At 33.5% G+C, this 23503-nt stretch overlaps 1 protein-coding gene across 1 annotated transcript in view; it reads left to right on the forward strand.

Moving 5' to 3' along the window:
* Nucleotides 1-17857, forward strand: part of LOC138333402 (AT-rich interactive domain-containing protein 3C-like) — a 60373-nt gene extending 42516 nt beyond the window's left edge. Inside the window, exons 4-8 of the mRNA XM_069281756.1 lie at nt 6823-7006; nt 7359-7570; nt 7781-7840; nt 10737-10997; nt 14057-17857. Coding sequence (XP_069137857.1) covers nt 6823-7006; nt 7359-7570; nt 7781-7840; nt 10737-10997; nt 14057-14160 — 821 coding nt within the window. The 3' untranslated portion in view covers nt 14161-17857. The remainder of the gene's footprint in view (nt 1-6822; nt 7007-7358; nt 7571-7780; nt 7841-10736; nt 10998-14056) is intronic.
* Nucleotides 17858-23503: the final 5646 nt, after the last annotated feature.

The raw sequence follows: 23503 nt of genomic DNA on the forward strand, positions 1-23503 counted from the left end.
ATTAGAATTTATTTCTGTTGAGGTGCAATGTTGTCTAGTATTAGAATTTGACTTTCTGTTGAGGTCAATGTTGTCTAGTATTAGAGATTGTTGACTGTTAGGTGCAATGTTGTCTAGTATTAGAATTTGACTTTCTGTTGAGGTGCAATGTTGTCTAGTATTAGATTTGAATTTCTTGTTGAGGTGCAATGTTGTCTAGTATTAGAATTTGACTTTCTGTTGAGGTACAATGTTGTCTAGTATTAGAATTTGACTTTCTGTTGAGGTGCAATGTTGTCTAGTATTAGAATTTAATTTCTGTTGAGGTGCAATGTTGTCTAGTATTAGAATTTTTGATTTCTTGTTGAGGTGCAATGTTGTCTAGTATTAGAATTTGACTTTCTGTTGAGGAACAATGTTGTCTAGTATTAGAATTTGACTTTCTGTTGAGGAACAATGTTGTCTAGTATTGAATGACTTCAAATTTCTGTTGAGGTACAATGTTGTCTAGTATTAGAATTTGACTTCAAATTTCTGTTGAGGTGCAATGTTGCTAGTAAATTAACTGGGATTAATATAACTACAAGAAGTTATTTGTTGAATATTTTTTAATGTAACCCTTCCCAATTGACCTAGATAAATGCCTTTTACCCTATATGTACTTACAAGCACTCATTTGTGAACTTTTTTTTATAGGTATCAGATATTGGAATATTATGATTTATTAAACTAGGCATTGCTGATTAATACATAAGTAAAGTAAGCGATTCATTTGGATATTATATCTTTCCACGCCAGGACTAAAACACCTTAGTTCATGTCAAAGAAAATGTTTGAATTATTTACTATTATGAAGATTAATGAGACATCATCTTCCTTCGTTATCAGAGGCATCAATTAAGTGCCATCTAAATTATAGATAATACGGTACAAAGAAGGTCATAGCAACAAACAAATAAAATTGTGTTTGGGTGTAATCTCAGGTGAACAAAGGAGGAATATGGTCCACATCCTCGACCTGGAGTAGTTGGTGATAAACAGACTGGTCTGTACTGATGAGGGTTTCTTCTTGAGTTATACATCTTACATCATATTGATTTGAATAGCCTAATGCAGTATGAGTTTCAGTAAAATAGCATATTATTTATACATTTGAATAAGTATGAAATCGTTGTCATCTTTCATAGATTTTATAAAATAAAATATGATTGTTTTAATGCACTTTTAGTATTGATCATTCATTAAATTGTTATATTTCGATATTTAGTATTAATTGTTTAGATTTAATACGTATATCTGGACAGTGTTTTATTTTGTGTGAAACATGCCAGCTATTTTTGGTCAGTCAGTTCATTTGGATGGAGGAAGATATCCAAATCTAATAAAACAAAGATTTATACAGCTGTGTACTATCTAAAACCCAAGCTCTTCCTCTCTCATTCTCTACCACATGTGTCTACTCAACACTTCAGCGCATCAGATCTGCTCGAGTCTCGTGTTTTCATTCCAAAATGTGCAATACAATTCCTGATGTTGAAGACATTTACAAGACTTACTAAAAGGATGTTTAAAAACATGTTGAGATGTGGAGAAATATTATTTCAATACTTGGCAGCTTACTGTGGTAAATCCCCTCTCAACTGACATTTTGATACAGTCCCTCCCCCATTGACTGTTATCATTAGTCGAGAGGGATTTAATAACTTAAGCCGGTGAAAAGCAAACATGCCGCCATGGAAGAAGAGCTCCAGCGACTGATTGGAAAGTGGCTCGTAGTGTTTGTTTAACTTTTTATTCTGTCTGCATTAACTGACATGGTTAATTTATTTTGATAAAGTTAATCTATGGTGATCAAGTATCGGTACATATTTATGGATCAAGTCGACTCAGGCACTGGCATTACTAGTAAAACTATACCTGTCATTTTATGACAAAATTTCAAAATAGATTGAAATTTTTCAAGATATTGGTACCACATGTTGGCTCGGAAAAAATGAAACTACTCTAGACCTCCTTCTCATGCTGGAGTCTAGATTTCACAATTTGAAAAAAAAATAGGTCTCAGCTTTTAGGATCGAAACTCTTCTGTGACGAAAATTTGAAAATTAGGAGATACCGATAAAACAATGTTAGAAGAGTTCCATTTGTTAGTACCATAATATCAAGATATGTTTATTATGTTTCTGCGATTAAATTGGAGTGGGATCATGGTGAGGGTGGGGTAGGTTACCAGGTATAGTATTCCTACCAATGTTGGTCCCTGTTCCATCATATTTTATGTGGACCTTTCTTAATTTCAAATTGTGATATTTCTAGTTTTCCTAAAAGATGTTTTTGAAAAATTTGTCTGAAGATTAAGGCTAATAATTAAGATATATTGAGAAATAAAGCTTCAGATTGTAGATATTAAGCACTTCCTGGCCACCGGACTAATGGTTAAAAGCTATGTCTCCGATAACCCAAATTTGACAAGACCTTCAATATTTGTTTAAAGAAATATGTCTACAGTATTGAAACTGTAATTTTTATATGGATGAAGAACTGTAATCTGTGGTGATCAGACATGACAACCCATAGGTTACGTCACAGAAATCTACGAGGAGATTTAATGTTTAGGATATTCTCAATTATATCATCCTAGACCACACACATCTCAAATCAAATTCCTTCTTTTTGTGTAGACGTAAACTTGATTAAAGATAATGAAAGAAATTTAAAGAAATTAAACCACAAATTCAGATGTACATTTCCTGAATGTGTTTAGAAATTAAAGGCTTGATATGTATTTGTATTTAATTGGGCGGCATTTTTGCACTGGTTTACCTTGTGTGTGCCTGATAATGTATTACTATTTTGCACATTAACACTGCGGCCATACTGTACCAGAGAAATTCACCACAATCCTATCTGCCCTGATCACTTACAACTCAATTACAGATTAATGCCTTTTCGGTGGAAGTGATCAGAATGTTTTTATTAATTGAAATACAACTTCATGATTTCTCAATGAGTTAGGTCAGGAGGAATGGGTTTCAATGAATGGGAAATTTCGACAGCATAATAAACTAGATGTTTATCTACTTTTATTAATACGATTGTGATCTAATTATACAAGTTCCCTATTATTTACAGTTAAACTTGAATTAAACACAAGGTCAAAAGTTGGCTAATGCCATGAGCTCATGACAGGGTCTGGAAGAAAGGCTTGGTTTGTGACAATGGGCCTGACTTTGTGATGGAAGCGATCATCGTGTCAGATAAGGCTGTAGACAAGATATCATGTACTGATAGCTAAAAAAATACATTAATGTGAACTTTCACTGGCAATATTGTAAACATATACTTACCGAAAAAGGTCAAAATAAGTCCTGGGATTTTGATAATTAGGTGGGGAGAAGAGGGTGAGATCACCGAGAGGGTAGGAGTGGATATGGGCAAGGTACTGAAAGGATTTAGGGAGGCTTAATTATTTAATAAAAAATTCCCAAATCATCCCAGTTTAGAAATATAATTTTCTTTCTTATTAGAATGGGGTTGTAGTAAAGCTATACTAGTTGCTAGTTGCACGTTAAGGTCAAAACTGCTGCCTTTAAGTTGTGGAGTTGTTACCCCTGAATTTATAATGTTTCAGTAGTAACTAATTAATCATTCTACTATAGAGTTTGGAGAACAGCAATTAATTAGATAGGTCAATTGTCATATTACATACTGTCAAGGAAATATGTTTTCTTGATAATGGCTAATTATGAAATGTATAAAATATTGATATCACCAGCATTGTTCTACACCAAACAAGTGGTGCATGGCATTTGATTTTTACTCAATGTTGCCCTATTAGCATACAAAAGAGAACAAGTCAAGTTCAACCTCCGTACATTATTGGGAGATGGATGACAGCTAACCTTTGACATGCATGACTGAATCTTCTAGCTTATTTGCAGTAGCTGAAGGAACAAGATGCTTAATTGTGGCTTCACAGAGGCGGAGTCATGAATATTCATAATGTTATGTCTCTGCTCTATGAATATTCATAATGTGATACTCCCAAACTTTAGTCCCCCTCCAGATATCTGGTGATGGTTGGCGTACTCTATTGTACCACTCTGGGAGCCAAACTACATAGATTTTTGTCAGGGATAATTTGATGTATAATTATAGATTCACATGAAAAGGATAGCTATCATTGTAAATCCTATTGATTGGCTAAGGCTAATTGAGCAATTATAATTCTCCAAATCAATGTTTATTTTGTAAATCGTATTGATTATGTATGAGCCACAGAGTGGGAATGGATTGAGTTAATGCAGTCATTCTCCTACCCTTTAAGTCATTGATTATACTGAACGTTAATGCAGACCCTCGCCTCTCAATAAAACCTGCCTTCTGATTAGTCGGGATTACTTTGGTACATTTCCTATCATCGATATGTGATTGTGTTTTTCTGTCCCACCAAACCTTCCCATCTCTGTAAGGAATACACAGAATTCCTCAGAGTTATCCCTATTGATCTTATCCCATACAAATAATAAAGTTCTTTCAGCATCTTGAACCATCTCATTCAATCTGCAAGATTTTGTTCCCAAAATATCCTCTTTCTGATGCCTTGAACCTTCCCAGGAGATCTCCAAACTTTGATTCCTTTTTCCCAATCTCCTCCTATTACCTTAATCCCTAAGTCTTTTCATGTATCAGAGACGTCCCAACACAAACACTACAGTTCTTCCAGACTGTCATTGTATCATTTCTCCATGCTCAATAGCTCTTCATGACTTGTACAGTCAAACCTGTCTTAGCGACCACCTCTAGAAAGACCACCTTTCTAAGTTTCATCAATATTCCTTAAAAAAATTTACCTAACTTAAAATTTTAAAAAAACACTTAACTCAAAATTTTGAAATATGCCACCCAGCTACCAATCTCTATCCCTCTATCCTCGACCCCTTTCCAGTCTCGTAGTCAACCTCATCCTGACTGAATTAAGACGTAGAACACAAGATGAGTAAATAGTGCTATGAGAAATTGATTTTCCATGATAAGATCAGAGCTACACAGAGAGATTGGCTAAATAAAACCACCAATTAAGTTCATATTATCCAGAAGAAAAAAAAATCTTTCATCAGGAGTGAATTATTAATTGGTGTACTCTACTGGGAACTGGGTCCTGTGAAATTCATCGTTTAATACCATTAGTGAGACTGAAGGAGGAATTCAGTGCCGTTGATTTGTAATGATGCTTTTAATTGATCTATTATAAATTATCCATGTTAATTTGGATTTTATCATACAACCATCCAAGACGAAATCTCTCATCCGACACATTTTATTTCATACAACTATTTACTATTATAAACGCTTTATATCAAGAGCACTTTCGACATTGGGCTTTTTAATAAGTGATGAGATTTATCATGTGAAGAAAATGTTTTGATGATGCGTTTTATTTGGTGTATGATGGGATGGCATGATATTGCCAGGCTTTGTACTGTCTATAAGTTACTTTGATTTCTGCGATTATTAAGTATAAGACAATGAATATTTTAATACAAAGAAGTATGGGAGAAATCGAGTCTATCAAATGCACCAGTATGGATCTCTGTCATGCTATCACGATATTAAGAATATCAAATGATATGGTTCTAATGTAAAAACAAATACACTGTGGAAGGATGTCTTAGATTGACTTTGATGACAAATCGGAATTTTGATATAACGATAACTGTATATATGATATATCGGGATGATGTAGAATATTATATGTGTTTCAGGGGAGATGGAACTATCTACAGATAATTACACTAGTAGACAGTATATTGATTGAATAAACTATCATGGAAGCACGATGAAATGAAAAGACGGTGTCATTTTTTTATCCCCTGTTAAAACAGACGAGGAGATGGGGGTGATAGAAATGTTATGTGTTTTAGAACACAAAATCTTGTTATGATTGAAAAATCAATGACTATGATAATAAAAATGAAAATGGAGAAATATTTCCATGTCATTTAAAATTAGTTTTTGATATGTGACACGGTATTATGTTTGATTACGTTTGCCTCTTCATCAGATTAACTCGCTACAATGACCCCGCTTGACTACGATTCCTTTGACTGAAACGTTATTTCTGCAGATGAAATCGCTCCAAAAATCAACACTGTTTGTTGGTTTTTTTTAGACATTATAGTATTATAGTTCCATTTACTTAGATGATCTATACTGGTGTGAAACTCGTTATAAATCAATGTCCATGTTAAAAGAAAGTCTTTTTCATCGATAGCCATAAAAGATCTGTCAGATTTTTAGTACTTTTTCATTAAGTTTAATTAGAATTCCTTCATTCACAAAGGACGGTGTACTTTACATTTAATTAGAAAACTAATTGATAAAAAGATTGTACATTAAAACAGCAATAATTAATTTTTCTTTGTTTTCATACCAAATCTGGATTTCTGATTGGCCAATATTTTTTTTGCATACCGCTATGAAAAAAAAATCCTAGAATGGCGCGAAACCCCGACTTTATCGTGACGTCACAATAGAGACATTGACGTTGCGTATTGATTCGGAAAAAAAAATCCCTTGAAAAACCACTATAATGTTACATTTAAACATACTTCATTTTATCAAATAGAGTATAAAATTAATTATAAGTATTGATGTCACTATTTTTTAATTTTATCGGGTTATGAAAAAAAAAATGTTTGCAAACTTTCGTGAGAATCCGCTACGCGGATTCACACAGTTTGCAAACAATTTTTTTTTCATACCCCGATAAAATTAAAAAATAGTGACATCAATGCTTAAGTAATGTAGGTTATATTTACTTCATGATTATTTTGTTTACAGGAACACCAGTGAACAGAATCCCCATCATGGCAAAGCAAACACTTGATTTGTATGAGCTCTTCCGATTGGTTGTATCAAAAGGAGGCTTAGTAGAAGTGATCAATAAGAAGCTTTGGCGGGAAATTACAAAAGGTTTAAATCTTCCTTCATCCATTACTAGTGCAGCTTTCACTCTCAGAACCCAGTAAGTATTAAAAAATATTCACTTCTTAATTCTGTATTATAATGGTTATTGAAAATAAAAGATAGTTAGAAGAATATAAAAACCTAAAAAAAATGCACATTTTATATTTGAATGGTTATAAAACTTTTAGAAAAGGATTTTTAAAAAAAGAGAATATTGCTCATTATTTCTAATTTTTGTTTATATGCAAAATAATTAATTAGTAATGGCAACTGAATTCTTGTTTGTAGAATCAAATATTAAAAATCCTGTAACATCATCATGATAAATTATTACATTGTTCTGTTGAACTTTAAAATATTAATGTTTTAGCTATCAAACAAAAAATCATGAAAAATGATTCTATCCACAGGTACATGAAATACCTGTATCCCTACGAATGTGAGAAACTCAAACTGAGTTCTCCACAAGAACTGCAAGCTGCCATTGATGGAAATAGACGAGAAGGTCGAAGGTCAAGTTATGGTTATGACCTTTCACCTGGACCGACCTTGATCCCTACAGCCCATCATCCTCACCTGAATGGAAATTTACTTAATGGCAAATTTGGAGGCAGCACATCAGGTAAGTGATTTGTTGTTCTTTGGTTTTACATTGGAATCAAATTTATCTATCCTATGTATCTCCAATTGCAATGTACATAAACATTTTCACAGAAATTAAGCTAAATTAATATAATGTTAGCACAAACATAATTCAGCAGAATTCTTTCCAAAGGAAAATTCGCATTTGATTATAAATTTCATTTTGATTGTTTGATATTTTTTTACGCAGATCGTCGATCACCGCTGACAAGTTTACAGAAATTATGGCAACTTCAGGCTCATCAACTCTGTAAGTACTGATACAGATTTTAGATCTTCCTTCCTTGGCTTCACAGCTTTCCTGTCAATATTTAGTTAAAGCTGCAGCTGTTTAACTTTTTATAAAAGTTTGTGGTTTACATCATAGAATTAAGTAAATCACATTTATACTAATTTGCTGTTTGATATGATATTCCCAACAATGGAGATTATTTAAAAAGTTTTAAAATAGCTTTTAAACTGTGTAAAAATTCTAATCTTTACCTTTAATCAGAAGGATAAATTTTAAAATGAAAATAAAAAATTATTAAAATTTGTTCTATATTTAGATACACATTGTACTGGATCTGTGAGTCCCAGCAGAAAATAATCATATATATATATATAAATGGTTTTTGTCAGAGATACGATAATATATGTTTGAATCTATACTGTCATGGCGATGGGGTAACCTTGTACATCGAAATTTATAAAAAATGGAGATGAGATCATAATCTTTTTGATTCATCTATTAAATCAAACTGGCAGTAAAGAAACCTATAATTGTACTTAACTGACCGCAATCTAATCCCATGTTTACTGTAACAAAATAAACATAAAGACCTTATTAAGGGCTAAATCGCTGTAGAATTGTTAAATGGGATTTTTCAAAACTAATAGGTATTTAATTTCTGTCGAGGATCAGATTGGTAACTCTGTACTTTTGATATCAGTTGTTCTTGTGTTAGATATACAACCATGATATTGGTCGTGTCAATTAGAATTTCGCCTGATAAAAGGTAATCACTCATTCGACTCGCCGAAGTTATCTCTGTTTTCATCTTATTTATGCTGTCTAATGCTTTGTCATAAAAACGTATCAAATCATAGGCTTTGCACAGTCACCTGGTATTCCTAGATCCCGAATCATGTGTCGGCCGATTAGATGTCAAATAATGAGGACCCCACATAATACGCAAAATAAATCTCGGCGATGGATTGTTCAAATAATATGATGGTTGGCCATAAGCAGGAAAATGATTTTTAGACCTTTAATTTGATAGCTTTATACATTTAACACTCTCAATTAGACTGCTGCCAAACTAGCCCTACCCACAGTATAATAGCTATGTTGTCGGTCCGCGCGACGTTACCAGCCAGTCCTCAGATCGATTCCCCAATCATTTAGTGCGGTGAATTGGAGAAAATCGGTTTGATTTTTAACTGTGATCTGGGGATGTGTAAAAAAATCACAAGATGGTTAATTGTAGAGGGTGCTACTGAAGGAGGGACGGCAAGTCTGAAGGGGAGGGGACAGATGTAATGTAACCCACCATTGACCCTGTTAGGGGTCACGGGATACCAATAGGTGCTCCTCTTTAGAACCCATCATAGCTGCTCACTCGCTAACCTCACGAGTCACATTTCAATATTCGATGAAATAGATATCCGACTAGCCATTTTATTTGCCTAAATATTTAGAACATCGTGCTGGAACAATTATAGTTATAGATTGTGTGACTTCAGGTGTTGTTCTGACGGACAGATTTTGAGCCATCTCTTCCATATCTCAAATATCATGTTTCACAATTCTATTGGTTTATATAATGATACCAATATAAAATCACTTTGAAATAATTTATAAATAATGATGTAATTGTTTTCTGAATGGGAACGTCTATTGAATATAAAACGATAATTCAAACATATACTTTAGCTTGTTGGGATAAAAGGCGTGATTTGATGGGGAAGCAGGGGTATAGACATTGTACGCGGCTGATTTAACATGGTGTCGCACCTGACTAGCTAAACACTGTCACACTGGTAAATACTGTACCTATCCCTGTATTTAATCGCTACTGTACCCTTTAATGATATTGTGAATCAAGAATTACCCAGTCAAACTCGTACAGGCCTTATGTACTTATAAACCCGATTTTCCGGATGTGAAATTGGTATTAACCCAGTGAACTTGTTACAGAAATAATGGTTTTATGATATTGATAGGAAGGCTTTCATTGATGTTCATGTACATTTACAAAGTCGACTGATTTTATTTAACAATGTTGTCCCATCCCATTTCCTATTCAGAGCAAAATTATTATCATTATCTAAAGCTTTTATATACTAATTTTTCAAAATTCAATATCAAATTTCTATTGTGCCCTATTGTGCAATTGAAATTGTTCACATAAACAGGCTTAAATATATAATTATAAACTACTTTAGTTCTAATTTTGATAGTTCACTAAAGCAGTTTAATTACTTAATACCTGCAGTTTGGTTTGCTAACAGATACACATTATAACTACTATTCTTATGATAAGTGTATCCCTGCCTGTAATTCAAAGTAAATATTTATATAATTAACGTAAATTAATTACAGTGTTACAAGAGTACATATTGAATTGTTTTCTATATAAACATGAACTAAACATATTTGTTTAAAATTATATATAATAATGGTCAACATTTTTTTTTTCAATATTGAAAACATGACAATCTTGGTATCTAATTTATGATTGAATTATTGAATTAAGTGTAAAAAAACATGTTTGATAAGTAACAAATATATTTGCATCTGAAAAATAGCACCAGGATTATGCCTCTGTTGCTAAGATTATCCCACTGTTGCTAGAATAACACCATAGTTGCTAGGATTATGCCACTGTTGCTAGAATAATACCGCTGTTGCTAGGATTATGTCACTATTGCTAGGATTATGCTACTGTTGCTAGAATAACACCACTATTGCTAAGACTATACCACTGTTGCTAGGATTATGTCACTATTGCTAGGATTATGCCATTGTTGCTAGGATTATGCCACTGTTGCTAGAATAACACCACTGTTACTAGGATTATGCCACTGTTGCTAGGATCACACCACTGTTGCTATGACTACGCCACTGTTGCTATGAGACATTAAATACTGTCCCCATTACCTAGGTGGTGAGGAGGAGAGTATGCCCCCCACATCTACCCACCATCACAGAAGTCTCACAGAACATCATCTAACAGAACGCGATGCCATCGCCATGGAAGCCGCCTCACGGGTTATGGAACACGCCACACGTAAAATGGAGGAAGCGTCGCGAGCTGCAGCTCTAGTAGAGGAACCCCCCAGAAAGAGGCTGATGACATCAGAGGAAGAACGAATTATCTCACACAACAGTATGCCCAGCACACATATAAAGATCACAAGCAGAAGTAAGTATACACCATTAGATATCTGTATACATAACAATACGTACACATCTTCTATAATTACCTTCAAAAAACAAACAAGAACCCCTGTAATGAAACTTGCTCAATATTTACAAATAACATTATATCATTTTAAATAAGACAAAAGAATAAACAAAGATCCAGACTTCTTGTCAACAGCCAGTGTCCACTACAGAGATCTAGACTCCTCTCCCAGTATACTAACACCCATCGGCTCACCTCCCTTACCCTCCCCTATGAGGGCCTAATAGACCCCTAGGTTGTGTAAATGTGATGAAAAATGCATTATGGTATGCCTATTTAGTCCTGACACAGATAAAAGACTCCTCGATATCCCGCCTCTGTATGACTATAGTATAGAGACATCACAGGTCTGACACCTCATTTAACATTCCCAAACAAAAGCCGTGAGGTGTGTCGAACGCGACAAATTTTACCTGGATAAAGTCGTGGTATCTGATAGAACCAATTGATGGAGTTAGGTCTGCAATACAAGGAAAAGCACTTTTTATTTACATTAAATGCCTATCAGACTTGTCAAGCAAACATTTATAGTGTGTATGAACCCTCTTCATTCCCGAGATACTCCTTTAAATATCAAATCCACCAAAGGGTACGCTAATTTGTATTTTCAATACCTATCGTTGGAGGGTGTGACTGAGGGAGGGAAAAATAGCAAGCTGTTTTCTTTGACCACACAAATGCTAAATGGACAAAATAGACCTTGAAATTTGTCTTCTGATGGGACATGTTTTTCTGTACAGACAACATTAACAGATGGAGCGTGAGATGTGAGAAACATATCGTCTTGATGTGTTGTCTCTTTACATCTCCCGACAAGGTTCCAAGTTAATATACCTGAATTAATGGTCTTTATTAAAATCACTAAAAATTGATATTACACCAACTTCAAAAAACAAGAGTGATGACATGTACATGCTTGATGACTTATATGAATATAAACTGCTTTTATATCAAGCCCAATGGAGTCTCCCATCGTGAGTTGCAATCAAATAAAATTCCTCTTCAAATGCAATCTTCTAATAGTTATATGACGTTCTTTAATGTGCAAACAAGATTTAATAGGCTTACAATCGCGTCAGCCAAATTTTTTTGTGTACAGGTGAGTCTTCAGATCTAAACACATCAAGTTTATCTTGATATTAATTTTGGGAGAAAAATGGTTTATATATCTACCTGGTGATTATTTAAATACTTTAAAGGAAGAATGAGAGAGTTGGGGTAGATAGGTTTGTTGTTATTTCTATACAGGGTTTAGCAGAGAAATTATAGAAATATAAAAACTTACTCACATCAGTAAGTTGTTTTTGATGTGATCTGCTGTCAAGAGGATCAGCTCATTTTATAGGCTGACTCAAGAGGTTCATCAAAGGTGTTAACTTAGGTAGAACATTTATAAATCAACGTTGGTAGTGATAAAATACCCAGATATCAATCAATTAAATACTTGTCTGCAATCTGTATGGGATATGTCAGCTACTCCTCATGTTCACTAGTTTTATATTACAATTGATACCTGTATTAATACTCTAGATATCCAAGCATTATCAAATACATGCCGTTTTTTTGTTAAACGATAACGAAAAATTAAATTATTTGTTGTCTCCAACTTCAAAGGCAATTTTTTATGCCAAATAATAACATTACAACATTTATTGGAATACAGCTGCGTTATTGAATCTCTGAAATTTTATATAACGACGTTAATATGTGATAATCATTATCAACCTTTATTTCATGAATTTTCAATGATCATATTAATTTTCCTGCCAGGACTTGAGTTCCTGAAGTTCGGAACTGTCTAGTCGGCAGTTTTAAATCTTTCAAAATCGACCATTATGTATTTTCATGCTCTGACTTGAGATTGATATAAAAATTCAACCCATCACAAAATTTCTAGATTTCCTTTTTAATGGTGAGGGATTTTTGAATATGAAGTGATGAGAAGGATAGCAATCAGGATTTAATCGAGATATTTACATAGGTACAGGGAATTCACATGGTACTCCTCGATCAAATTTATAGATTGCATCATTAAAAGATCTGGTGACAATCGGTGCCCTACGACTTGTAGGTAAAAGTGAAACACATCCTGTCGATATGCGGGCCGATCAAATTGGGCGTATGGGGGAGATGGGAGTTGATGTCACTATACCCTAGACAAAACAGCTTCTATTTCAATTAAATTACCGCTTTAGAAAATTCAGAGGCGATACTATAAATAAATTGATGTTTATCAGAAGAAAAGTGAATATCATGTGGTACCAAGATTTACCTATATAGATCTATGTGCCATCGGCAATGGTTTTTTCAAATTTAGTTTTTACAAATTAAATATGTTATTGCACCTTTTAGGGAACATAATAAATGCTAAAATATGTTACAAACAGCATTATATATTGAGGACTGTTTTGATGTCTACATGGCTGATCAAATCAGATGAATTTACCTTTGCATTTAGATATATCATTAAAGTGTTTGTACTCCTAGAAATATTTGACGGAAATGCTCAGGGAAATATTGTCACTTGTGTTATTAATGTGTGTTCATCCTCAGGATAGGTTGACTTCAGTATCTCTTAATGTATTCCAAACACCTGCAAGTACATCTACAAATGTCTCCACATATAATTAAATCTTTGACCTTGAAAAGTAAATCAATGACCTTTATTATCACTTATAAATAAGGTACATGAATTATCAATTTTAGCACTGAATCTAGATAACAGTCAAATACCTCCACATCCATATACATGTGTTTGCAATATCCTTATTTATCTTGAAATTTTATGATGAAAACTTTTTTAAAATTTGTATAGTACTGATAAACAACTGAATTGTTTCATTTGTTTGATTGTGGATCTTTGAATTCATCAAACTATTGAAATAGGCGTTGTTCTGGTTTTTTTTTAGATTTTTATTTATTTGTAGATCTATGTCTTTTAAGTTACATTTATTGAGACATCCTTCTCTAGACAGTTTTATTGATAATTATTTTCTATTTTTTTTTTCCATTTGTAGATGATGGTAGAACAGAAATTGACAATTCACTTGTGGTGAGCATGGAAATAAATGGAATCATGTACCAGGGGGTCCTGTTTGCACATCAGCCCCGGAGACTGTGAAGGGTGTCCTTGACTCCTCATCAGACTGTACACACATCAAGGATTTCATCTAACCAGGCATTTTAGCTTATACAACATGGAATTTCATTGGTTGAACCAATCAACCAACATAAATCAGTTTAACAATGACACTTGCCATAGTGATGTTCTGGTTGTCCTGGTGAAGTTTCCAATAGACCTGTTTATGTTGGTCATCATCTAAATTCAGAACAATTTGGAGTGGTGCAATATCTTGAATCAAGATGGCTGCTACAAAAGGATGTGTGATATAAAGACAGTGTGTAAACTTTACAATGTTGGACTTTAAGGTCATAGTGGTGACCTTGACATTGAGTTTACTTAATGTAAGGATAATGTGTGGTAGGTTGAGTGGTGTATGGTTTGGTGAATGATCATCAAAATTGGTGACCTTATTTTATTGTGTGCAATGCGGATTCTTACCAATGAGTAGTTGTGTGTATGTATTAATTAGGTCAATTTACTGATAGGCTGTTATATAAATGTCATTTTGTACATGAATTGTTCTTAATAAGCCAGTCTTCATATAGACTTTTTACATGCATAATTCTATACTTATACTGATCTATATAGGCCATGCAATATATAGACTGTTCTCTATAGATCATGCTATATATAGACTGTTCTATATAGGTCATGCTATATATAGACTGTTCTATATAGGTCATGTTATATATAGACTGTTCTATATAGGTCATGCTATATATAGACTGTTCTATATAGGTCATGTTATATATAGACTGTTCTATATAGGTCATATTATATATAGACTGTTCTATATAGGTTGTGCAGATATAATTTTGATTTAATATATCCTATCCTTTCCTTCCTGCAACAAGCATTCCCAGATACACATAATTCCAAAAGGACCAAACCAAAACAATTTTCAGCAGATTTGATAAAAAGAAACCAATGACTCTTTTTTATAATCTTAATATCCATTTCTAATAACTCTTCAATATAAAAAAAAACAAAAGATTTACGAAATAGATGTAGGTGTTGTCAGTTATACGTGTCTATGACAACAAGCTTAATCCATCACAGATAACATGTGTACAAGTTCTTTATTATAAGACCGGAAATATCACTCTACACTCCCAAAAGGTAATGAAAAGTAAGTGATGTTTATGGATAATAAAAACAGCAAAAATCGCCACACTAGTAAAGTTTCATATTTCCTAAATTTCCTTCCTCACGTCTTACTACATCAGGGAGTGTCTGTTCCTGAAAGGTTAGGGTAGGACCATATTATAGGGAATCCTTTGTTTATTTTATATATTATAATATTGGCTTGTTAGGTCTTGCTCATTTACACCAATATCTGTACTTGGTGTAGTTGTTGTTGACAATCATTTCACTTCATTTTTTACACTCTGTATACCTTATTATAATAAATGTTTAAATATTACCTCAGTGTGTCGACCATGTCACTGTATCAGCCATGTTACCATATCAATCATGTCTCCATGACGACCATGTCACCTATACAGAAACACTTGTCCTTATAATTGTTACATTATGGTATTGCATTCAACACTTTGTGCAAGCTATTTTAGAAAATAACAAACAATGGAAAATGTTAAGACTTTTGGTGGGAAGTATCAACTAACGTTTGGTTAATCTAGGTTAAGTGCTGTTGGAATAGTTGCAATTTGTCTGTCCTGTTACTCATATTAACAACAACATGTTTTATTATAACTACAACAGTCCTACAGTGTAATGCTATGTATGATTATATAAATGTTATAAATTAGTGAAGATTACCAATATAAGTAACAATACTACCTACCGAGGTGTCATTGTACATTAAATTAGGATGGTAGGTATGTTAATGTTGCACACAGGTTATACATTAACATTTCCTCAAAGCCTCCCTTTGTTTTTACATTAATTTTATTGCCTCCCTTCGGGCCTATATTTAGAAAATAACCACATATACATTATTTGATCAGATAGGATGCTATATATGAAATATTTGACTTTGATATGTTAGACCAAGTCAATTAAGAAAACATTTACATTCATAGAAGAACCCTTCGAGGAATCTTGTATACAGTGTAACTTTTACATAACTGATTAGGATAGCTTCGGTTTTACCTCTACATGTTTGTAATTTATTAACAATGAATAATTCAATTTTGTCTGCAACCATTTGTACTATCGATTTTGATTGGCTGGTACAATGTGTACACTGTAGTGCATTCTTAAACAAAAAGTATCAAGAAATTTGGAATTCCATGAGATTATGCATAGCAGGTTGAATTGTAAGGATACATTTGACTCTTTTTTTAAGTTACAGAGCTTTTGCACAACCCAGTGTGAACTCTTATTAACAATTGCTAATTTAGAGTATACTCTGATGTTTTTGGTTATTCTCCATAACATAATATATATATTCATGTTAATCCAGTAATGTTATAGGTGACTGTAGATTTATTATATTTGTTCTGACCAGCAAGGGATGTTTTCTATATACTACGGCAATAAGCTGTACCCCTGGTAACAAACCCTATAACCCTGGTAAATAGCCATGTCACCCTGGTAATGAGCAATATCACCATGGTAACAAGCCATGTCACCCTGGTAATGAGCAATGTAATCCTGGTAATAAACCCTGTCAACCTGGTAACAAGATCTGGTACCATGTCTTCCATGAAGTTCATGAAATCCTGCAACATGATAAAGTGCAATCATATTTCATAACATTTCACACTTTCATTAGTTTCAGATAGCACTTGTTTATATTGTGATGTTTTATAATTTCTGTTTTTGTATACTAGTCATTCATATATAATCACAAAGGTCCAGAATATATGCTGTAGGTATTCTAAACTTAATCTTTCTACATTGATGCTCGTACCTCTTAAATATTTCTAGGAAAGAAGAATTTACAGTTAGGTGTAGGTGATCTTATCCAGGTAACATTAAAATGGAACACTACGGTCGATACTCTACACATATTATTACAGTAATTGGTGCAGTAAATGCTCTAAACTTTATAAAGGAATGCATATCTTGTTTACAAAGTTAGTCTTCAGGAAAATATATTTCAACGTTGTTTAACATCAGTAAAACTTTACTGATTCTGAAACAAATAAGTTGTAACTTAAAAATGTAACTGGTATATTACGGTACGGTAAATGTTCGTAATGTGATAGTAAAAACCCTACTATGGTAGATGTTCTGTAGCTAATAAAGTTACTGATAGCTAACACTAAAATCCCCCATTTCTGTTATATAACTGTGTAAGTAGATCTAACATTAACGGTTGCTATAGGTTACTTGGTAAAGGGGAACTGTTAATCAATATAGAATACACGGTCGTGTGTCCTCAAAATGGCGTGCAATTTTCCACCTGTTAAAATTTGTATTTTAATAATATTCAATTTGTACATGTATTATATTTTTGTTTTAACTATAGTTACGCACTTTTGGTGCATTGTATGTTATATAGGTGTTTTGCAAGCTTATAGAAGTTTTGTGAGTATCGTGGTAGATATGATGTTGTTTCTATAAGGACGTTCAGACGTACTACAACCTATGATGTTGTTTCTATAAGGACGTTCAGACGTACTACAACCTGGACAGCAGACACTGGAACACTATCAGTGCTTACTGAATGATGGAAACATTTCTCTTAAAACAATGAACAAAAATTAATAAAAAAAATATTAATGAACACTTTTTCTTTCTTGTTTTTGTTTTGTTGGTGATAACTGACTTGTAGAATTTTGATTGATTTGAGAAAAGAGTCTGGAACCTTCAGCGGGGAAGAAAGCGGAATACATGAAATCGTGGAAACACCGTGCCAATCACTTTTTTTGGTGGATTTGAATATATATTAGGACGTAGACAATTGGAAACTGTACATATCGAAGGAAGAGTAAGGTTTTATTCATCTGAACCAAGTTTCATCAGTATTCCTTAACTTTAATGAATTCCATGGCTTAAAATTCTCCATAGAAAAGCATTACAGAAGTTAATGGAAAAAAAGTTAAAGAGCTTTCTTTAGCTTTTATATTTGCGATTTCCTATGGATATGTTTAAGTTAAGGAATGTTCATGACCCCTGGGACCAGTATCATGAAACATTTTTTTGTCTGAAACAAACATGAAATAGTGCGTTATACCTGATAGGTATAACACAAGCTTACTCTTTGACTTGCCCAATCACAGGTGACATTATGGAAAGTTACATTGCTTTTGGTTGACTGGAACCTAGTTGAATGAGATTTGTTTTGTGCATGTCCAGGAATGTTGTTTCATCACCACGACTCTTTTATGGAAGACGCTTCATTACCTGAATTTGACCGAGAATAAACATATTGATATAGTACACAACATTATTTCATTTCCACTAAAGTTGTGTTAGAAAGTGTTAGCCTACATACCAACACTATCCCCTGATTATACCAGTACACTATGATTAAGTTATATATGTGCCAGAGCTGGGCGACAATGTTATGACATAGTATTGTGTATTCAGTAATTAAAGATCCTCCACCGAAGACAGAGCATAAATGATGTAAATCATTTGAACAATAATTGGTGTTTAATCGTGTATATATATGCCTAATTAACACAAAAAATAATATAAAATAATTTATTTCGCTTTCGGTGCATGCGCAATCAGTACTTCATTCCATATAGGATATCGTGTCACGGAATTTTTTCGGGATGCAATTAATTATTTTTCATATTTTCAACTCGAAGCAAAATTAGAAGCTCAAACTTTTCAATGGTGGTTATGGTGTAAAGTAAGTAACTTTTGTAACTGGAGAAAAATACTAAATCGTCTGCTCCTGTTTTTATAGTGAAAAAATACCATTTGTCAGCGGTGGAGCATCTTTAAATAATCTTTCAAAGGTACGGATAATATTTAAAGACGCTGTATAAGCGCATGAAACAACACAGAATTTATGTACTCTAATAGTTTAGATGAAACATGTAAGAGTAACTTTATAAATAATATATGCACAGCAGTAAAATGTGAAATGTAATAGAAGAATACAGTTGCTTGAAGGTTTGACGTTGTGTAGTCTTCTAACTGCATTGTAGACGAAAATATGATTTTTATCAGCACTGCCAAAATTAATTTTGAGCTCTTATATGTTGGAAAAGTTTATTTGTGAATGATTTATAAAAAGCCCTTCTTTATTCATGAATATGAAAATGACAACACATATATCAAGGTATCACAAACGAGACTGTTTAACAAGAATGAAGTTAATGTAGGAAAAGAGGAAATTTTATCCTCGTGTTACACCGGACAGTATTGAGGCAGAAGCAGTTTAATGGTAGTTATTATTAATGATCATCGCGCTGTTTCTTCAAATGAGCATTTTAGTACCCCAGGGTACCTTTTAATCCAAAACTATCAACTTCAATAAATCATCCGTCACATTCTAAAACACTAAAATCGTGTAAAGCCTGTCACACAAATATTGCACTCTTGATTCTAATGTATAGGTTCGGGATTGGGTTCATATTGAAATACACCACGCACCATAGGTGACTTTTTTTTCAACATATTAAACATAATCGTTTTATAGATACATTTTCATAAAATAATTCAAGAGATGCTACACATACATTGATATGCATTGATAAATTTGAATAGTATAATGATACACCTGAGTGCAAAATAGAGTGTAGATCAATAAAAGAAATGGAAACTTACAAGTATTTTTGGCAACACCAAAGTCCATAGCATTCTTCATCAATATGACGAGGGTTCCTATTATCCTAATAGTACCAAATGCATAAGTATCAGGATGGGGTGTTTCTATGACAAGACATTTACCGATAGATTGCTTCAACGACATGATGAAGGCCTTTACGGCAAAACCATAGGGGACAAAATTCCCCAACATCAGGATGAATGGCAGCTACAAAGTAAGGGGAATGAAAAAAGAATGGCCAGACCGGGGCTCGAACCCGGAACTATGGAACACTAGCCTTATGATCTACTAATTAAGATACCCTTTGATTGCCTCGGTCCAGAATCGTTACACTCTTCCCTCTCTTTTTCTGGTCTTTGTCCCCGAAGAGTCGACCCTCACAATCCAGGTTTGTGTATTCACTAAACATTCATCTCAACTGAAACAAGTATAATCAAGCGCATCCAGTGTGAGAAAGTTAAAAAAATGCACGACCAGATCAGGTTAGAACCCAGGACTGCCGAGGGTTTGAACGTATTATCTACCCACTTACCTGGTTGCCGATGATCATTTCGGTCCAGACCTTGCTAACAATAGCATGACAACAGATGCAGATTCTATAACACAGAAATATACTCAGATCTTGGATGAAGGGTTCTTAATTCAGGCCACATCGCCGATCAACATCAGGGGCGGATGTCCCTATAGTAGACTATAACTTCTTTCAATATCAGGGATGGAGGTCTCTAGTCTCTACCCCACATCCACAAATAAGAACAATCACAGGATGTATATCTTTCGGCAATAGCAGATATCATTTTGTGGACAACAAAATTACACGCTAGTTTTTTTAGGTTATATATATCCTAGGAAACACACATACCAAACCTTTTGAAGAACGATTGAGGTCTCTACAGCTAATTCATATAAGCTGAGCTTCCTGAGACCGAACATATGACTATATCTTCGAGAATAAATCAGGTGAGTCGTTCGTTATATTCTAAAATGTGTGTTTGTGTTAAATATCATCTCAACATTCAGTCCATATAAAGCAGTTGGGAAGTTTTGTCAGAAAAGACAAAAGTAAGGTTTATTAGGTAAACCCCGAAGAAAAATCCATATGGCGACAAAATGTTGAGCAAGTGTAGTAAAAGATGTCATATTCAATGAACTTGGATTCGGAGAATTCTAGACAACCTCAAATAGTCTGTGAACAACAATAAGTAATCATATTTATATCGTTGAAAGAGAAAGATAAAGATTAAGTGATATGAAGAATTTGAACATACGTAAATTTTACTAATATGCGGGTAAATAGAAGTTATATATAGGTATTTACAATAAAATTACTGTATTATTCGGCATAGTATAGACTATTGGATTATGTAGACAATGGGAACCAATGTTACTAGAAAGGAAGGATCAGACATGTACGTGTTGTTAGAGACAGCAATGGAAAGTAACAAGACTTATAGGTAGATTTTTAGCATACTAGTAATTATCTGATTTTGCGGGTAGGAAGTTATTGCTACAGAATATTTTTACAGGGAATTCGACAAAACGGTGTTTACACACAAACTATTGACTTGATAACCAATGCATGCTTTAAGGATCAGATCTGTAAGAAATGAAGACGGAATAGTGCTATAGAAATGATACTCCATAGGAAAGGGTGTTCTTCCTCCATGTACATAAGGACATTTTTACCTTGTGGTCGAACTTTATCAAAGTCAGTGGTGGAGAGGGTACCAGTAACATTGCTCAAGCCAAGAGTCATCTTGTTGGAGTGGAGAGATTTCTGTCACAGCGCTAACCCGGGAGATGACACTCTTTCTCGGTATATACAGAGGTAGGGGTTAAAATCACCAGTTTTAGCAGGTATTAAGTCTGAATGGATTTTTTTTCTAAATTCTATCGTCTTAAATAGCCATTGAGCCGTTGAACCTCAAGACATATATCATAAGATAATGTATCGGTGAAATAAGTAGGACTTGGTAAAATAGTATTTTTAGTAATAAAACAAACACGAAAAACAAACCTGAAGTTAGCTGACAAAAAAACTAAAATGCTTCTTAAGGTATGAAAAATAGACATTTTTGTTAAATATTGAAGAAAACTATATTGATATTTGACTGTTACTTTACTAGTTTACCTATTTGAGGGCAACCGTATGATATCATTGAAAAAAGAGAGGAATATTAATCTACTAAATTAAATCTATCATCACGGGTCTATTCTGAAAGCTGTTTTGAGATGTAAACAAACATGTAGACGAACACGTTGTGTTAGTGTTATTTCGGACTGAAGAAGGCCCTATAGTGGCTGAATATATATTCCATAGAAATGATTTTGATTTTACTTTGAATTTATTTTGGCCTTTTATTTCGGATTATTAATATACTAGCTTTATACCGTTTTTCCTCATTATGTTTGAGATGAAGGTAAGTAATTTCAAGACTGTTGTCAAAGTGGCGCGAATTATTGTTTTAATTGTGTATATAGTTTTCTTCTGTTAATGATTTATGTTGTGGCAAATAACACTCTATGAAATTATGGTCACATATTTTTTATTTCCATTGTCGTTTGTTACAGAGAAATAAGTACTACTTGTAGATAGTTTGGAAAACTATTATTTCTTTCGCAGCAGTTATTTATCGAATGTTGAATTTCCTGACAATGTGAGGCCATATTATCCTACGGATGTACTAAACTTATACAGTAATGTAATACCGCTACCGTTATGACAATATAACACAGAATATAAAATTTAAACACATCACTAACTGCAGTACCTATCTCAACAGCTAACCTGTCATACCAGAAAGTAATTTACATGTCACCATCAATTTGATTGACTTATACTCTATGCCACTTAGCCGTCGAGGGGCCCTTAAGTTTTGTCATCTTATATCTAATTATTCTCTACAAAAGCAATGAGTAGTCCCAAAGTTTTTGTCATCCACAGCAACATGCTACCGATTAAGATATGAACTTTTCATACTAAAATACTGTAACGTTGACAAAACAAGTACAATAGAAGTTTGAAGTTTATTTTTCGGTTTAACTAACTCATAAATTGAATCATCATTATAACCGCAGCATCATACCTGTTTTATTTCCTCTGGTGTCCTTCGATGTTTTGAAAATTCAACCTTAAAATGTTTTTTTCTTTCTTTGAAAATATAGAACAGCAGAAATAGGTTTTTACTAGAAACCAGTATATTTTTCAAAACATTATACACAGTTGACAATTATCCATCTGTTTTCAGGTGAATGTAGATATTTATCAACCCAACGAGGTGATATCTTCCAAGACCGAAGGAGATAGTAAAACACGACCAGATCATAAGTACTACCGAGGTATTACTGGGAATTTGTAATGATTCTACTATATGATCTATATATACATTGTGTCTAACTTGTCATCTCAACAACCATACAAGTTCTGGCAACATTTAGTGTATCGCAGTTGCTAAACGATACACCGGAAAATCGTCAAGTGCCGGGGTATAAAATGCTGATAAATTAAACTAGGAACTTAAGTGGATGAGATAATCAAAATCATATTGATACTTAGTATAGTTTTAATATATCAAGTCGGTAACGACACCCCGATGACGTTAAAAGACGCTTTAAAATTGAGTTAAAGTCGAGTGACGTAGTCAA

This window comes from Argopecten irradians, chromosome 10 (genome assembly GCF_041381155.1).
Source record: "Argopecten irradians isolate NY chromosome 10, Ai_NY, whole genome shotgun sequence".
In the NCBI taxonomy this organism is placed as follows: domain Eukaryota; kingdom Metazoa; phylum Mollusca; class Bivalvia; order Pectinida; family Pectinidae; genus Argopecten; species Argopecten irradians.